At 40.3% G+C, this 19,881-nt stretch overlaps 1 protein-coding gene across 4 annotated transcripts in view; it reads left to right on the top strand.

The window, feature by feature from the left end:
- Positions 1 to 2,255: 2,255 nt before the first annotated feature.
- Positions 2,256 to 19,881, top strand: part of LOC144048888 (ras-specific guanine nucleotide-releasing factor 2) — a 42,255-nt gene continuing 24,629 nt past the window's right edge. For 2 of the 4 annotated variants that reach the window (XM_077561330.1, XM_077561332.1), the window contains exons 1-5: positions 2,257 to 2,871; positions 15,915 to 16,021; positions 16,459 to 16,606; positions 19,405 to 19,494; positions 19,580 to 19,716. In XM_077561330.1, the coding sequence (XP_077417456.1) occupies positions 2,596 to 2,871; positions 15,915 to 16,021; positions 16,459 to 16,606; positions 19,405 to 19,494; positions 19,580 to 19,716 (758 nt within the window). In that variant the 5' untranslated portion in view covers positions 2,257 to 2,595. Of the gene's footprint in view, positions 2,872 to 15,914; positions 16,022 to 16,458; positions 16,607 to 19,404; positions 19,495 to 19,579; positions 19,717 to 19,881 lie in introns of all 4 variants that reach the window. The other 2 variants (XM_077561333.1, XM_077561334.1) reach the window with 2 other exon arrangements.

Raw genomic sequence — 19,881 nt, 5'->3', positions numbered from 1 at the left:
TAAAACGTAAGAAACATGCAAAGCAGCGACACGGACGAACATGAACCAGAAGGAAGCAAGAGATTCTCCATTCATGGCCTAAAGGAAATTGTTTGAAGTTGTCAGCTCCAAGAATGTTTCATGGTAAATGTGTTGTGTCTTGCGCCCAGCTAAAAAGCACAAGCTTCTCATGTTCAGGAATTCTCCGCCTAATTCGGAGTAAAACAAGGAAGGTAAGGTTTCATTTTTTTTTCCTTTTGCATTATTAGCTAATTTAGCTTTTGGTTTCCCCTTATAAGTTTGATAGCATAAAAGATGGAGTCGATGCTTGTTTTTTTTCTTCTTCTCAGTTTGAGCACTATGATATTTTCCCGTTTATTAAAACTGGTATTGTTTAGAAATTAAGAGTAAAAAATAAAATAAAATTGTATTTGAGTAGATTTCAGAAAGACATAACTCTTTTAGAACTTTTTAAAAATGTATTTTATTTTATTTATTTGGGTAGCTGCTCTCCATGGTGTGTAATTTTTTAAATTTTGCTGCTGCTTTTTTTTTTTTTTTTAGCCATTCAATTTAGACAGGTTAACATTCTATTTGGTGGTTCATATTTAAAAAACATTTATTTTTACTTTCCAGGAACTTTAAAATATAGCACTATGGACTCTCGCATATACGCTCAGTTTGGCGCATCTATTCGTATATTTGCAGATAAAAAATAAAAATTTAAAAAAAAAAAAGGGAAAAAAAAGAAGAAGCAACTTAAAAATATATATTTTGGGGTTTGGCTCCTCCCCTCCCTAGCGCCCTTTTTTCTTAAATCAGCATCTTTGGAATACTTCAATATTCACGTGCCGGCCCCCAGTCCCAATTCCCCGCGAATAATGGTGGTCCACTGTGGCGTAGTATGGCTCTGGTTTTATTCCTAGAACGTATATTTAATATTTTTCTAAGCCACTGTAAATGCAAAGTTTTAACATGAACACTACTCAAGGAAAAACATACCTGAATAATGATTATATTAATCTGTTGTTATATTATATTATATTACATGTAAATGTTAAATAAACTATTTTTTAAATGTCATGAAAATGTATTGTGTTAAAAAAGTTAAATACAACTGAACTGTACATAGGCAGTGATTCTTTTGCATACCACTAGAGAGAGCCATACACCACTAGTGGAACTCGGAACACTTTGACACTTGACCCAAGTCAAGCAGTTGAATGGGTCGACTTTTTTTTTTTTTTTTTTTTAACACACAAGTATGTGAACCTGCTTTTTGCCACCTCTGGTGCATCTGTAGATAAAATAAGACTTCTATAGTATGTTTGGTTTGGTTCCTGCATGCAGTCCTAAAGTACAGACGCTCCCCTACTTACGAACATTCGTGTTACGAACAACGGTACATACGAACATGTCTGCGCGCATGTCAAAAAATGTTCGGAAAGAGATGCTGTAAGTTAGATTTTTTATTGCGCACCTTTTTCCGAGTACTGTAGTGCTTCTTTCCGCCGCTAATACCGACGCTTGGCGCTGTGAGAGCTCACCCAGCATTGGAGGCTCAGCAACGTGTCGAGGAGGAGGAAGAAGAAGAAGAAACGCCTGTCGCTCATAGATAAAGCCATCGCACTCTTCGAGCAGCAAGACCCAAATATTGAACGTTGCACAAAGGTTGCAAATCAATTGAATGATGCCATACAGTGCTACCGCATCATTTATGAGGAAAAAAGAAGAAAACTGTGCAATCGTCGTTAGATCGCTTCTTTTGGCCAGTTTCTAGTCAATCCTCCAAGGAAGATACTCATCAACCCTCATCTTCTTCTCCGCGACCCTCAACTTCTTCCTACATTGAAGTTACGGAGGAGGAAGTAACTTTTGAAGCCCATTCCAGCGACGACGAAGAACCTCTCATGATATAAAATCCTCCTCTTCCTCCTCTTCCTCCTCCATCAAATCCTTAAGCATCGAGTACATCTTCCAAAAGTAAGTTAAACTTCATTTTATTTATCTTATTACGTACATGTACATACTGTGTGTGTCTCTCGCTCTCTCTCTCTAACATACGTAGTACAGTACTGTACGTATTCTCTTTAAACATCAATTATAATACAAAATATAGCACTGAAGCAACTTACGAACAAATTCACCTTACGAACGATCGCTCGGAACGTAACTCGTTCGTAAGTTGGGGAGCGTCTGTAGTAAGAAATTCACGCTCCGCCTTTTCAAATCACTCGGTGAGAGAGTCGGCCACGCACGGGAGGGAGGGGCCGGCGCTCGTGGTTACGTGTGTGCACGTCGGAGCCACACAGAGACTTGACCACAGTCAAAAGCCGATTACATCTTATCTCTTCCGTGTCATTCTGCCCTCGTCCACTTGAGGCTTCTCGATGTTGCCGCCGAAGTTGTGAGCGAGCGCCATGACTTCCCCTTCGGCGTCTCCGGGCGCAGGCAGCTCGGCGGACGCTGCGCTTGCGCCGGCGGCGGGACAACTTTTACGCACGGCTCGGCATCGCTGAGCCCTCCCCACCGACGGGGAAAGTTTCCCCCACGGAGATGGCCAAGCGTTGACCGAGAAGACAAAAGACGTAAAAGAACATCCGAGCCGCGCTTAGGATGCAGAAGAGCGTGCGTTACAACGAGGGCCACGCGCTCTTCCTGTCCGCCGTGGCGCGCAAAGAGGGCACCAAACGCGGCTTCCTGAGCAAGAAGACGGCCGAGAACAGCCGCTGGCACGACAAGTTCTTCGCCCTTTACCAGAATGTCCTCTTCTACTTCGACAACGAGCAGAGCGCCCGCCCCGCCGGGATTTACCTGTTGGAAGGCTGCACCTGCGAGCGCGCACCCGCACCCAAAATGTCCACCACGGGGAAGGAAGCCCTTGAGAAACAGGTGGGAGATGTTAGTTAGCACAACACGTGTCAAACAGTAATTTCTGTATAAGTACGTATAAAGTATATAACGTACAAAAGGATGGAACGCGCTAGCTAGCTTACAGGTAGCCAAAATATTGTACTGCATCACATACTGAGACCTGAACTACTGTTTTTGGTTACCTAATAACTCAGCATCAGTGTTGTGATTGTGAATGTGTGCTAATGTTTTGGTAACCAAGATATAATATAGTGCGCGTCTTTTTTTAAACCCGTGGGCAGTGTTTTATTTTGAAATGGCTCGGTCAGAATCAACAAAAAGTGGTCACAATAACGCCTAGGGGCTTACCAAAAGTATTTTGTAATTTTTTTTTAACTTATAAAAGCTCTCAGTATGAGTATTGTGGTTTTAGTTGTGTACTAAGAGATGTTTCTAATATTTTGGTTACAAGTCAAAAATACTATTTGGTAACATCTTCAAATATGTTTGTAAACTACACACAATTGTTGGTTTTGGATGAGTGCGACTAATGCTGTGGCTGGTCATTGTATAAAGCTCTGCATCATGATGCCCATCAAAAAGGTTGCTTGCAGCAGGGTTGGAACATCTCTGCAGTGTCAGTGCCTCCTCCCTGCATGTGATTCTCCTCCAAAAGAGTCAGTTGCGCAATACGTTGACTTCCCTCTCCATGCTGCAGTAGGGATGCAATAAGATACATGATGTGGATTTTTAACGTGCTAATTATTGTATGGCTGAAGGTGAAGAGTATGCCTCGCTGTCACCACTTGTTGCCTCACAGCGCGCGAGTGGGAGACCAACGTAGCAACAAGTTGTTTCGAGTTAGCAATAAAAATGAGCGGAGTTCCCTCAATTTATGGCGGCCCATCCTTTAGCATTCTCGATGCTGTTATTTAGAAAGGTTTAACCATGTTCTCCTGCTGTATTGCAGCAATATTTTGACTTAAGTTTCTCTTGTGGAAATTTGCTAAATGCTAACAAACGATGCAAAACACAACAGGCAGGCTAACAATTAGCATTGTGTCATGTTAAAGCTGTTTGATCTTTTATTATTGTTATTATTTTACACAAACTGTTGAACAACACATGCAGATGGAGCATATAACAATACTCAAAGGCAAAGGTTCTTTATCCTCTCTAATGAGTGACTTTTATAGTGACTGACAAACACTTGTCTTTGAGTACCACCATAATGACTGACAATAAACAGTCGGGGAAAAAAAGTGACGGATATTTTATTCCACATTTTTATAATGGTCTCTCAACCTTTGAAATGAATTGGGGGGGATTTTTTCCAAACCGCAAAAAATATTTAAAAATGCTATATTTATGTGGGTTTTTTTGGGGTGAAAAACAAGGTGGGGGTAAAAATAAAATAATAAAAAACAAAAATCCTAAAATATATATTAACAAATGTTAGGATAAAATCTGCAAGTATGCAAATCCATGCTTACCAAACCACAAATGGCAATGCTAGATATCACGACATAAATGTTAGCTCAAACATAATGGATACATTTTGGAATGAGTTATATCAGGGGTGTCAAACATACGGCCTGCGGGCCGGATTAGGCCCGTAAAGGTGTGTAATCCGACCCGCGAGATGCTCTTGTACAGTTTCAAAAAAAAAAAGGAGTAATGTCAGACCAAAATCAAAACCTGGAATTATGTAAATCCTCAGATGAGCAATGCAATTTGTAAACGGAATTAACCTGGATTTCATTATTTTACACACAACCTAAACTTATGTTTTGTTGAAAAAAAATAAAAATAAAAACACAGACTAACATAAATCAAACATAAACGTGCTAAATGTGACACACATTTAGCTACTGGTAACATTAACACATATGACATGGATTAACGTCCTATAACTTCATTAACTGCACCACGCAATGCATTCTGGGAACAACATATATGCCAAGCAGGTATATAATAGAAATAGTTCAAATGAATTTTTGACGTCTATAGCCGTCGATGGCAGTGAATGAGTTGAGTTTGCTAACCGAAGTTAACCCCTTATCATTAGGGATACTGCTGCTGCTCAAGTGCTTGGATTTTCGGCACGTAAACACCGCGCACTGCTCAGATTGTATACGGACTCCATAGGTCGCCAAATGTTTCATTAAATTGGAGGTGTTACATCCCTTGCATGAAAAAGTTTCACTACACCTGTTGCATGTTGAACCACTTCCAAAGTCATCCTTCTTCGGTGAAAAATGAACCCAAACATTTCAACCGGCTTTTGGTTTCGGCATCGCGCCATGATTCCTACTGCAGCGCGCAAGTTAACGCCGGAAGAGCAAGGGGGCGTTACAACAATAAAAGTCGGGCACTGAAATGTTCGTGTTCATCCGGTCTGGTTACTACCGCTTAAGTGAGATCCGGTGCCGTACTGGTACCGACTTTCGATACCCAACCCTATTACTCTCCACTGTAATGTGTTTCAGAATTCTGTTATGTGTCATGTACCATCTAAGCACTTATTCCGGTATTTCACTGCCATACATTTCAAGTTAGCTTAGCCGTTAGCACTCCCAGGTTCTCCTGCGGTCTCCTCTTGTGCGGTTTTGTTGCATACTCAGCTACTCACTGTCCTCCTCTAGTGATACTTTTCAGAATTGTACTTTTATATCCCACCATGGAAGCGAGGATTAGTGACATAGAGGAGCTGTGGTAAGTAAGTATTTAGCCGTGATAGCTAGCTAGCCAGCCTAGCGTTTAGCATTCCCACAATAGCTCTCGAGTAGCGGGGAAGGCAGAGAGGATGGATGACTGTTTGACATGGATGCAATGTTATTATTCATTTATTTATTTATTAACAATCCTTGACCTGGTTTTAATAAAGGGTGCTGGAAGCTTTGTGGTTAAAAGTCAAAATCTATACAGTGGGCTAAATGTATTCCATCTAGCATTTTCAGTATACTGAGCGCCCCTAAAATAATGGTATATTAAGGTTTGCTAATTTGACCTATTCATGCTCTTAGTCGGCAAATGATTGTGAGTCTAATAAACGCTATTTCCAAAATTATGCCTTTGCAAAGATGATCATCAGTTTTAATCATGTTCATTCATGTTACCTCGCGGTACCGTTTCGCTGTACCAAATGCTTTGGTTGGTAATTGAGAGAGACAATAATTGTAGTTTTTAATTTGAAAGTTATTCTCTCATTGCTATTTTTAAATTCATCTCAAGGTTATCCCATTAAACATGTTCAAATAAAACTGCTGTTATTATGACTATAGTTGTACGTGGAACGTTATTTTGTGTTTCTGCTGTCCCTGCCTGTCTTTCTCCCTCCGGCCCGTCTCACTCTCGCACTACAGCTGTGATGCTTAATTAGAGTTATTTTCAATCTGCCCTAAGCTGCAAGCCTGTGTTCTGCCACACATATTGTACATGCATAGCCATGCACTCAGGAGCAATAAACCAACTCATTACAATAATGCTTTTTATTTTATTTTTTCCCCCCCAGCAATTGGTGATAGTCAACTTTTGGTGATGTGCTCCATTATGCAGTATATGTGCGGGCTTGTTTTATTTTCTCGTGCGTGTGCGTGCATTAAAGTGAAGCAGTGAAGTAACCTGCAGTGTATCACACCCCCACAGTGAGCTACAATGCGAGCGCACGAAGCCTTCTGCCTTCCTCGTTCCGCGCCGTACCCTCACAAAGATACAAACCCTTCAAATCATTTGGAGTGCATTCACACTGTTCTGAATGGTTTCCACAGCGACGGCGCCGCTGCTATTTGAACACCGGTGTGTCATTTGGGTGCATATTTGGCTGAGCATACGTTCAGAAGCGTACCATCTAACCGCCGCGGCGCATTGATTATATTGATCGGTCAGTTCACCGGAGGACATTTGATGCATTGTGTGTGTGTGTGGATGACTCGAAGGCAATTTTTTTTGTTTAAATATATTTTCATTTTGAAGTGGAGAAGGTGGAAACACACTTCTAAGTTAGTAGAAATATTGTTTGATGTTTGGATTGAAATGTACCGTATTTTGGGTGATGCCAGTCCTGTAACTTTTTTATTTATTTATTTATTTTTGTTATGTTGAAGAAAACAGGTAGTAAATCTAAGATCCTGTTGAACAACCCAGTCAGAAATTCTACTGCTACCTAGACTCTTCCATACCTCCACAGGTATATCATCAGGACCGATTGCCTTTCCACTCTTCATCCTCTTCAGTGCCCTTCCCACTTCATCCTTACTAATCTTTGCTACTTCCTGGTCCACAACAGTCACCTCTTCTATTCTTCGTTCGCTCTCATTTTCCTCATTCATCAACTCTTCAAAGTACTCTTTCCATCTTCCCGTCACACTACTGGCATCTGTCAACACACTTCCACCCCTATCCTCTATTACCCTAACGTGCTGCACGTCCGTCCCATCTCTGTCTCTTTGCCTTGCCAACCTGTATAGTCTCAGTCTCTCCCTCCTTACTGTCCAACCTAGCATACAAGTCATCGTAAGCCCCTTGTTTGGCCTTTGCCACTTCTACTTTCACCTTATGCTGCATTTCCCTGCACTCCTGTCGACTTTCTTCAGTCCTCTCAGTGCCCCACTTCTTCTTAGCTAACCTCTTTCTCTGGATCCACTTCTGCTACCTCCTCATTCCACCACCAAGTCTACTTATGCGCTTTCCTTCCAGATGACACACCAAGGACTGTCCTACCTGTCTCCCCGATCACATTTGCTGTAGTTGTCCAGTCATCTGGAACTCAACTCCTTCCTGAAATTCATACAACAATCTTCCTTTTTTTTAGCTTCCACCATTTCGTCCTCTGCTCTACCTTTGCCGTCTTTGTCTTCCTCACCACCAGAGTCATCCTACACTCTACCACTATTTTGCAATCCCTGATCTCCTTCAGATTATACCGTTGTTTTGTGGAAAACACTACTTAACCTTTTTATTTTTATGCAGGATCGTGAGTGATCGGCGGTAACAATGAATACACAGAGACTGATTTACTTTGCTAGAATAATGGTGCCTTTTATTCCCCGCAAACAGCAATCAACACACCTCACTTTGCTAGAATAATTGTGCCTTTTATTCCTCGCAAACAACAATCAACACACTTCAACGTTAAGCAGCATAATATGATCATTATCAGCGCTTACCTTGACACTAGACCGGAGAGCCGACGGTCCGAGTAGAACGAGCTGCAAAACGGCTGGGCAATGGTACGTATTCCACAGCTGACTCTGCCCGGACCGTGTGCCGCTCCGTCTTTTATTCGTTAACAAAAAGTTGTGAGCGTGAGAAACCGGGCTGTCCAAGCCCTCTCCCAGATACTCTCGAAAACATGTTTGCGAAGCACCTGGATTCGTACAACAGTTCAGGACAACAACGTATCCTTATATAAGAGGTTACATGAGGACATATCAAACCATGGTTATTTTCCCTTCAACCGTCTAAACAAGATGTAGTCTACCTGTGTACTCCTACCTCCACTCTTGTAGGTCACCCTATGTTCCTGCCTCTTCTGGAAAGTATTCACGACAGCCATTTCCATTCTTTTCGCAAAAGTCAACCACCATCTGTCCTTCTGCGTTCCTCTCCTGGATACCAAACTTGCCCATCACCTCCTCATCATCTCTGTTTCCTGCACCAACGTGTCTATTGAAGTCTGCACCAATGACAACCCTCTCACTTCTAGGGATGCTCTGTATCATTTCATCAAGGTCCAATCAAAAGTTCTCCTTCTCTTCCTATTGATCATCACACCTTCGATTCTTCGCTTCAGGCTCATCACTCTATCTGACACTCTTTTTACCTCCAGGACGTTCCTAAAAAAACTCCTCCTTTACGATAACTGCTACTCCATTTCTCTTCCTTTATTTTATTTTATTTTTTTCTTCTGGAGAGCTCAGTATTGTTCATTCGGTAATTTTACCGATTTGACATGTCATCATCATTGCTCTCTCCTTTTTTTAATTTTTTTTTAAATTATTTTGTATGTGGGTGAGAATGTGTGAGTGTGTATTCATTAGTTCCATTTCTCTTCCTGTCTACACCATGATAGAATAACTCGAACCCTGCTCCTAAACTTCTAACTTTGCTCTCTTTCCACCTGGTCTCCTGAACACACAGTATGTCCACCTTCCTCCTCTGCATCATGTCAACCATCTCTCTACCTTTTCCTGTCATAGTTCCAACATTCAAAGTCCCTGCTCTCAGTCTTAGACTCTTGGTGTTCCTCTTCTCTTTCTGCCTACGAACACACCTTCCTCCTCTCCTTCTTCAAGCAACAGTCGTCCAGTTTCCGCCGGCACCCTGTAGGTCGTTGTTAACCCGGGCCTCCACCGATCCGGTATGGAAGTCATATATTTGATTTGCCCTTCCTGACACAACCCTCTGTATTTATCCGGGCTTGGGACCGGCACAAGACAACACTGGTTTGTGCCCCCTTGCGGCTACATTCAAATAAATATACTGTATTAATACTTCAAATTAAATATCAATCAATAAATAAAAAAAACGCTCTGCTCTCACATTCATTTATGTCATGCAGCAGACGCTCTGTCAGGTCGAAATGTTATTCAAATCAGGGGGCGGTCCTAAGCGTGTCTTGGGTTGGGCTCCGCCGTTGCAAAAATTTCGACCTGACAGAGCATCTGCAGCATGAAATAAATACATGTGAGAGCAGAATTTTTTTATTTATTGATTATTTAATTATTTTTATTTTTGCATTTATTTTTATTTTTGGAATCTCATTTTTATTTTTGTATTTGTTTTTACTGTTAGCTATTTATTTAGGATATATATATATATATATATATATATATATATCCTAACTAAATAAATATAGTCCTCTATAACTTACTATCTCTTATTGCATATGTCATTATGTTGTGAAACTCGATGGCCAAAATTGCTTGGCAGTTTCGATAACAGATGTGCACGTAATCTTCAAAGACACACACACAGTGGGTGATAAAGCTCTGGGGGCGAATGAGCCTCTGTAGTGTGCAATGATGTTATTGTTATTGCTTACATCTATGGCAGCCACACGTGGAGGAGAGGTGGCACACCCCACGGGGGTCTTCAGGTCGTATATTGTAGTGTCAACTATTAGGGTCGTCAAGCGTCTGCGCTGAAGCTAATAAGCCCGCACAAAGACAAAACAAACATAGTAAAGCAGATTTACAGTTTATTTAGACACCTCTTCTGTTACGCCGTAAGTGGAAAATCCTCGGTGTGACTTCCATTGCTGGCAGATTGTACAGCCTGCAATCCTCATGCAAGTGGCAGAAAAAACATTGCGAGACTAAAACGACTTGTTTTAGATGAGAGAAAATGCTTCATTAAACATTTAATGAGGGTAAACACCGAGGGCTTCGTTAGCGATACATGCTCAAATATGCTGTGTTTGCTTTATGCGCTTGCCTGCTGTAGAAGGTGCAGGTGCACTGCATCGTACTGAAAGCTGCTTCTAGTGTTTCGGTTTGCTCTTTTAATTAGCTACGTGAGGGGTAAAATATTTGAAACTGGTCGAAGTAAACGATAAATGTCTCAATTGGTTTTTACTCTTGTTGCTGCATCATGTTATACTGTAGTGCATACGTTTACGTACATTAAAAAAAAAAAAAATACTTTGTTGGCACGGTGGGAGCACAGCAGGGGTCGAGACAAGGAAGGCGGATAATGAGAATGAGAAGGGTAGATTAGGAGTGGGATCCAGAAGACTGGTGTGTTGGGAAAACAACAGTGAGCCAACTCATTGAGTCTCAACGTTTTTACAAAATGACTTGTATTGTTTCTCCAGTTGGTTGCAAAACCCTGTAATGGCTGGCGGTGTGATGCTGTGGTGGAAATGAAATGTGTGGAGGCAAGATGAGAAAAATGTAGCAATTGTCAGGAAGGATGTAAGACAATCAGCTTTCTGACAGTTATTTGCTTTATTTATGCTTTGAAGGCTTTAACGTGTTTTTTACGACGTACTTTTAAAAATGTAATTACTATTAATTAATTAATTAAGAAAAATACTCTGCTTTTTTTTATTAATCATGATCATTAATGATATAGCCACATTTTTATCATTATCTTTATTATCTTATTTTGTTTAATTGATTTCAAAACCATATTGTAGCCTCATTTCCTTGCAGCAAGTGATTTTTGTCAAATTCATTCATGTCAAAAAAATAATAATAATAATTCATTCATGTCACATAGCCTGAAGGCTCGCATGGCTTCATTCCTCACCAATTCCACACTTGTGATATATTCATGTAGTGTTTTAATATTACAAGTTCAAAGTATGGCCAACTGTAAAACACACGTAGGCCTACTCTAGTACCTTGAGATACGAGTGTCTCGACTTCTGAGTGTTGTTGTTTTTTTAAGATGCAAGCTGTTATTCGGCCAATTCTTTGCTTGGACTTTAGAGCAATTTTTTTTTAGATACGAGTGCTGTTATTTATTGTGACAGTGAACTCAACTCACTTCACAGCAAGCAGCAGTGGCAGATAGTGAGCATTTCTTCAGAAAGAGGCTTCAAGCTGTTTATTTCAAAAAAATAATAATCTGGAAACCTGAAATGGTGAAAAACAGTTTAATGCTATTCAGTATCTCCACAACTGAGTACAGCATTCAAGACCACTGTGCGGTGGCATGCTAGTGTGCCTTAAGGAACTATCCAATCTAACTTAATTTGTACATTTATTTACTACAAATAATGTACATTTCTTTCTAATTTGAGCGTACTGTAATTTATTTCCTATTTAGCAAGTAGATCTTCTCTCCAGAGTCCAAACACTTGTTAATTTGCCTGCTATTTTGTTGTTCAAAAGTTGGACGACGTCTGTGAATAATGGACTTGATCACCCCAAGCACTTAATCCCGGTGTTAAACTTGCTACCTGTGTCAGTCTTAGGCTAACTTAGCAATTAGCATGGCTTCTCTGTCTTTCCACGTCATCCGTTTGTGAGAACGCCAGAGTTGTCAGAACATAATGTGACTTATTCACCGCCACAGAGGTGTTGTTTTGTGACTTAGGAGCGACTCCGAAACGTGTTTAATCGCAGCAGTGGCCAGCCAAAGCTCATTGCTACTTGTAGCTAGCTAGCTAGCTAGCTAACTCATGAGGTATAAGTTGCACAGCACCATTTGTGTGTCCAGCCAAGTGAAGTTGGTTCTCAGTTTTGCAATTCAGCGTTCAAATTTTTTTTTTTTGTGACTCGCAACTGCGATGCTTCCTATTGATTCTGTGTTTGAAGTTGTTGGACTTTAATGACGCATGGACAATTGCTCGGGACTATTACAATTAGCTGCCCCTCATTGTGCAGGACTCATTTGCCTCACGTTGCTTGATAGCGGTTCCACGAGATGACGATTCAGGTGAGCGAGTGGAAGGCTTCAAATTGTTCTTAGTGCTTCTTTGTTTTTAGAAGCATTCGCCCTGTGTCTTTGTCGAAATGGAATTCCTTACAGTACAGTGAAAGCCCTCGGGGAATAGGAGGGTACATTGGAGCCGATTTGAAGGAAGAGTGAGCATGTGAGTGATTCCGAAATGACTGCGTTGGGAAGATGAGTGTTTATGTGTGAGATGGAGAGTGTGTGGGAACACTGTTTAAAAGCTGTATATGTCTTCTATTTAAAGGATGTTTGGCTAATAAGAGTCCAAATGTTACAAATTGCTGTCAGCATAATTCAGTGCAGTGCTAACTACAACCACAATGATGAACTATTTGTTTAATCTGGTTGTAAAAAAAAAATGAAATCAATTGGCATACTTTATTTCTACAGATCTTTACATATGTTTACATATTCACATTGTCACTTCTACAACATGCTAGGCAATCATAATGTCCCATTCACTGGTGAGCTACACTTTTTTTTTTTAAACAAAGCATTCCTGTTTATACGTTTCTGCTGGAGCTGTGATAATTAAAGGCATATGTAACTGCTGAAGACATGCGAAAAAGTTAATTATAGCAATTTGCCAAACCTAACAGGAACTTCGCCATTCTATTTATTTATTTATTTATTTGGGAATTAGCCACCATTTTTTTTTTTTGCCTTTTTACAACCTCGTAAACCAGATTGATAATTGTGATTCATTCGAGGGTGTTCTTCGCATTATCATTCTGGGACGTCACTTAACTCGGCCGAGCTGTTCGGGAAAGGAGGGACTTGCTGTACAATACTTCGAGCTGATTGGACGATGCGGCATCTTGCACCTTTGTTTTGACCAATCAACGCAACGGATGAAAATGTCGTCTTCCATCTGGTCTTAGGAGGGAGGTGGGGACATCTTTACCAGATAAAAATGCACGAAGCGCCTCTCGCTGTTCGAATTCAACAAAGAAAATAATTAATTGCCGCGTCCATTTGTCTGTTAGGTTTGTTTGCTTTTTAGCGGGTTATTTGCAGTTTCATAAAAATCAGCAGTGCCACTTTTATTTTATTTTTTTCAACAAAGCACCCCTGGTTGAAAGCTTCACCTAGATCTTCAAAAATTGGGAGGCATATCTAACTGACCAAGACATACAAAAAAGTCATACCCTACGCCTAACAGGAAGTCCTCCATTTTGAATTTATTTTGGTATTTGCCTCTTTTTTTTTATATATATATATATATATATATATATATATATATAGAGGTCACATTTTAACTCCTCTGACAGTGTATCTGATCAGCTTCAAAATTTGCCTGTTTCATCTAAAGATGTTTAAGACAAAAAGTTATTGAACCCATTTATTTCGTTGCATGCTTGTTTGCAAAGAAAAAAAATTATGCTATTTTTAGGGTCTAAAGTACCTAGGCAAAAACTCATGAAACTTTGCACACACATCAGGCATAGCCAATAAATTTATACTGTATTTTAGAAGGTTCTTGTCGTATGTGTCAGTACCCAAACATGGCCAGAGTTGCAAGGGGCGCTTTATAGCTGCTTGCAGCCCTAGTTACTATTATTATTTATACTATCAATAGTAATATGCTTCCTTCTTTGTTCCTGAACATGTGAGATGGATCTCGAGAAGTTCAAAACACGAAGGGTCATCATGGTCCGACAGTGGAAGCACAAAAAACCCGGGAAGAAGAGTCAGATATGGCGTTGCCATGGAGACGCTTCCCTGTTAGACACAATTCCGAAACATGCACATGCTAAAGAAATATTATGTAACAGCTCATGCCTCGCTCCATCTCTGGATCCCTCGGTGCCTTTCTGTCAAAGGCTGTTACGGCACGGATTAGCGTTGATGTAATAATGTCCCACCAGTCAGAGAATCAAAAGTGACAGGTGCTTTTAAAATAATAAAAATGAGTAAAGCCTGGATATGGGGAAGGAGACGGTGCTGTTTTTGTCCCAATAACCTCGGTGACTCCAGCCCATCTCGATAGCACTGGAGCCTGTCCATCCTCCTGGGGGGCAAATGTCTATGCCTCCTCTAGACTCTGTGTGCTTCACTGAATCCTCACTGAGACACAAAGGGATGAAAGCATGAGGGGATGCCGAGATGGGGGGGGGGGGGGGGAGTAGTGAGTTTGGAGAGGAGTGGGACGAGAGGTGATGTGCAAAGCAAGAGGAAAGGAATAGAAGAGAATGAGAGCAAAAGTCCACTCGGCGCTGTAAGTCTTGTGTGTGTTTTTGCCCGGCTAAGAATAGCAGCTCTTGTGCTAACCCAGTGCCCCAGGACAAAGCTTCTATCACTTCACACAGTACTACTGTATGTTCTGTTCTCTAGGTGAGTGCCTGTGTTGGCGTGTGTCTGTGTATGCAGTATACATTTTAATAACTGAGAGAACTGCGTAAATCAGTTTCTGCGACGGACATATACAGTACTGTTCCAATAATACCTTTTTGCAATGCAACTTTTAATATCTTTAGAACCAGGAAGTAGCCTGCTATTAATTTACAGGCACCCAAACACATACACTATCAGAAACCCTTCCTTGGTTAAAACGCATTAGCAGAAACAGAACTTCAAATTATATTCTACAGCTGAGTTTGAGCCAGTGTAAAGCCTTTAAAACGGGAATAATATGTTCAGATCTCTTTGTTCCCGTCAGAACCTGAGCTGCAGCGTTCTAAATGAGCTGCTGCCGTTTGATGCTCTTTTGAGGGAGTCCAGTCAGGACCATTACAATAATCAAGTCTACTGGAGATAAAAGCATGGATAAGTGTCTCTTGGTCTGGTTTGGAGCATGCAACCCTTCAATCCGGGTGTTTTTCAACTGTTTGAAGTGATTGATTTGATTTGACTGCTAAAAGTCAGATCTGAATTCATCAGCACATCAAGGTTTCGGATTTGGTCTTTGGTTTTTGAAGACGGTGCCTCCAAGTGTTTACTAACATCAATACTTTTTTTGTTTATTGCCAAAAACAATTACGTTTCGTTTTAGTTTACGGTAATTGTAGGACATTGTTATTCATCCAGCTCTTAATTTATTTTAGGCAGTTCTTGTGACAAACAATATATACAGCATATAAATTGTTGTTTGTATACTTTTCTACTTTTCGGCCGCTCTTCTGTTCCCAGGATATATTGTGCATGCAATGATGTACTTTTTACGTAATAAGGTCAATTGTTACTGTTTAAGTGTGTTTATGTCACCCTGTTGAATGTATGTTGTAAATAACTGCCGCGTTAAATTGGTGTCTGCCATCTATTGGTGAACAGTGTTAATACAACATAAAACCGATCCTGTGTGGTGGGTGCCATTTTGCCTGTTCCTAACCTAGATAGTGTATTTAAGGTACATGCGCCTATAAATAGTACAAATTGTAACAGTTCCATTATGTACCCTGCTTAAGTACAGTAGGTGTACTCTTGAAAGTACTGCCCCATTGACAAGCCATTGGACCCTTACAATATGGCATTGGCACTCAATTATTTTCCGCCCCCCTTTTTTTAAGAGGCATTTTGAGTCCGTATGAAAGTACAGTACTGGAGGCATTTTCGTGTGTATTGACTTATGTTGCAGTATCTTTATGACGCCCCTTGTCTAGTGTTATTGAGCTTTTTATTTATTTATTTATTATTCCCGTATTGTGTTTGACAAGCCCCTCTTTCATTTACATTTGCAGCACTACTTCCTCGTTGTGTTCGGTCACGATGGACAGAAGCCTCTGGAGCTCCGAACGGAGGAGGAGCTCGAGTGTGACCAATGGGTGGAGGCCATTCAGCAGGCCAGGTATCGATGGATGGATGGATGGATGGATGGATGGATGGATGGATACGTGAATGCCCTAACTAGCTATCTAGCAGCTAACTTACCAGATAGATACAGTAGATACGTGAATGCCTTACCTAGCTAGCTAGCAGCTAACTTACTAGATGGATAGATAGATAGATAGATAGATAGATAGATAGATAGGTAGATACATGAAAACCCTAGCTAGCTAGCTAGCTAACAGCTAACTTACCGGATGGATGGATGGATAGATAGATACATAGATACGCGAATGCCCTCGCTAGCTAGCTAGCAGCTAACTTACCAGATAGATAGATACGCAAATGATAACATCTGACATCAGTGCCCTAGCTAGCTAGCTAGCCAGCTAACTTACCAGATAGATAGATAGATAGACGTTTCTTCAACATCATAAACTGACACCCATTCCCTTTCAGTTATTCTGACATCATCATCGAGCGAGAGGTGCTGATGCAGAAGTACATCCACCTGGTACAGATCGTAGAGACGGAGAAGGTGGCGGCCAATCAGCTGCGTACGCAACTGGAGGACCAGGACACTGAGATCGAGAGGCTTAAAGCGGAGGTATCAAGTGACACAAATGAGAGACACTTTTATTAGGAACACCTGTGGAGTTCATTGAGAGCTAATATATGTATGTTCAGTTTTGATTGACACTTTCAGAGAGTTATAAAAAAATTAAATAAAAAAAATAGCGTTTACATTACAGGGGCTTAGTACAAATAGTACTTCAAGCTTTAAAATAAAAATGTAATTTTAAGAATAAGAATACAATAAAATATAATATGTGTAGTACTTCACTTATCTATGGAAGCCTATTCCCGCCTGTTTGCTTTCAAGAAGTAAACATTTTATAAAACATGCACACATTTATTCTGCATTTTTTTTCATGCTGTCGAAAATATTAATATTTTTCTATGAATTAAAACATAATAGCTAGTATTTATACAGCCAACTGTGGGAGCTTGTTCTGGATGATGTTGAAAATGTTTGGGAAAGGAGATAATTTGATATTTACATTATTATTATTTTTTTTTTTTATTGATATTTGACATTTACTCAAAGACATAGCGATACTACGAAAACGTTAGGAGTAGAAAGTACATATATCTGTATAAATGTAGGGAGTAAAGGTAAAAAAGGCACAAAAAATACGCAAGTACTGATAGCTGAAAAATTGCAGTACTGCAGGAAAGTATTACTTCATTTCCTCTCACCACTGGTAATTTGCATGACGGTGATGCTAAATCATAGCCTTTGTGATCGTCAGCTAATGCACAATTATTATGAAGCTCTTGCACACACATGCACCTCCAAAACACTCGCACATGTCGAAGCAGTTCTTCATTCTTAAATGCTATTCGATATATTTGCATTTGCCTTATGCCATTGTAAATGCACATAAACAAAATCATCCAATACCTCTACAACATACACTCCATGCCCCTGGTGATTATTGTGTTGCAAGTGTGCGTGTATGCGCGCGCGCGTGTGTGTGTGTGTGTATTAGCATATTTGTGTGTGTTTGTGGAGGGATTGATCGGCGCTCCCAGCGTAGGAGGAGAATAAAGACGAGCCATCACATTCTTACAAGCAGCTGACAAGCAACTGTTCTACTTATCTACTCTCCATGTCCCTCCTGTATTGCAGTTGTACAATAGAACACACACACACACAGTCTCATGGTACACACACACTCTCAGGCTTTAATAACCTTTGCAACGTTGTTAATCTTGATTGATTACCTTGAAAAAAACACCCAGTCACAGGTAATTGTGGGTTTATAGTACAAGAAAAATCCATAGTGATGATTGCTCCTTTAGTAAACAGTTAATGAGCATGTGGTGGCGTTGTCATGAATGGTAACAGTTGTGATCAAAACGACTGCTACTTGTTGCTGGGTAGAATTTGTGGATTACATTCATTAGTGCCCACAAGCTTAATAGTTACTATATAGTCAACTATAGATGAACAAAGATATATTTGTAATATTCTGAATACTTTAAAGAAATGTTGATTGAATTAAAACTGAGAAGGGCTCTGAAATCTTCAGACCTGGGTCAAGTGGACTTTTAGTGGAACTCAGAGTTCAAAGTAAACATGGTGAAGCTGCATTGAGCTGTTATGCTGCACACAAATGGAATGAGATGCCTACAGTTTTTTTTTTCTTTTTTTTTTTACGAAGTGCGAAGGCGCTGTGTAGAATGGCTGTCAACATGCTGGTGCTTGATGAACAGGGAAGTTGTGGGCTAAGCGGCAATTGGCCCCAAGGGGACCAGCAGCTATCATCTCTATAAATCACACCTCCACCACCGTGTCTTGTATTGTGCCTCACTAATTGCTCTTATGAACAATTGGTCTGTATTGTTCTCGTACCGTGATCCTTTTGCATGTGAAGCCCTGGAGATCATCAAACGCTAACAAAAGACTGCTTTTTATTATTATTATTATTATTAGGGAACATCTGTAATGAGGCCGCACATGAAATAACATTATCATTTGAGAGCCAGTGTGCAGCCGGCGATCCATCTCATTAAAAACACACTCTTGCTTGTGTGTTTGTGTGTGTGCGTGTGGTGCTGGGTGTTTATGAATAATTAAACCAGCTAGCCACTGCAACTATCAACAGTTGTCAGCGTCTTCTTTGCAAGCATTTGCATGATGCTACTGCTGCGCGTGTGTTAGGTTTTTAGTGTATCGAGTTGAGTTTCATGCAAACAAAAAAAGGTGCAAGGCAAAACAACTGTTACACACAGAAGCAGACGCTGCCAAGAAGAAGAAGAAGAAGAAAGAAAAAAAAGCTTTTAGCAGCTCTGCTCGCCTTTGTGGGGGAAAAAAAGAATTGTTTACAATTACCAAGCAAAATCTGTTCCTTTCGTTTCTTTGCAAGCTTTCGTGGTTCATATCTGGAAAGATGGGCGGTGATTTACTTAATGTCACGTTTTTCGAAATGCTACGCCCATGAATGGACTTGATGTAGACAGAATAGGTTTTAACACGGGTTTTTACGCTTTGCTGCCAGACAAATAACATGTCTCGAAATTGAAGATAATAGTTTATTTCTGGCAAATCTGCCACTTTAAAAACTCATGAATTTTCAACTTTATAAAGTGGGAAATGAGATTTTTTCTCGGCAATTTATAGTCACAATTTTGCGATTTTAAAAAGTGGCAAATTTGCGATTTTTTTTTTCGCAGAATATTGCTTACACCCTCTAAAATTATTATTATTGTTTTTACATGGGCCTAATACGCCGTCGTAGCCTGATGCAAAAAAAATTGCAATAGTTCCCAAACACCCAAATTAAGCATTTTTCAACTTTAAGAAATCATTATTGTATTGTATATGATTTGTGTTTGCAGATTATTGCTCTGAACAAAACCAAGGAGCGTATGAGGCCTTATCACGTCAACCATGAAACAGAAGATCCGGACATCAAAAAGATCAAGAAGGTAAGCGTTTTCTACTGCAAGTAGTCGTACTTAGCATCTTCACCATTCAAGCTGCTCCAAGTTCTGTGCGCTTGTCTTAATTCAGGTGCAGAGCTTCATGCGGGGTTGGCTCTGTCGCAGGAAGTGGAAGATCATCGTGCAGGACTACATCTGCTCGCCACACGCCGAGAGCATGAGGAAGAGGAACCAGATTGTCTTTAACATGGTGGAAGCGGAGACAGAGTACGTTTAGAGTATGGGATGATGAAATGTTTTTTTACTCTGCCATTCTGTCTATGTGCTAATTGTGCTAAGAAGCATTTTATAGCGAACTGTATTTCCTGATCTCACTGAGGGAATGTCCTCTTCTTCTTGCTCTAAATTATCTAAATAATTTGGATTTGACTG

This window comes from Vanacampus margaritifer, chromosome 3 (genome assembly GCF_051991255.1).
Source record: "Vanacampus margaritifer isolate UIUO_Vmar chromosome 3, RoL_Vmar_1.0, whole genome shotgun sequence".
NCBI lineage: Eukaryota > Metazoa > Chordata > Actinopteri > Syngnathiformes > Syngnathidae > Vanacampus > Vanacampus margaritifer.
The sequence above is the reverse complement of the archived record's forward strand: the minus strand, read 5'-3'. Positions and strand labels throughout refer to the sequence as shown.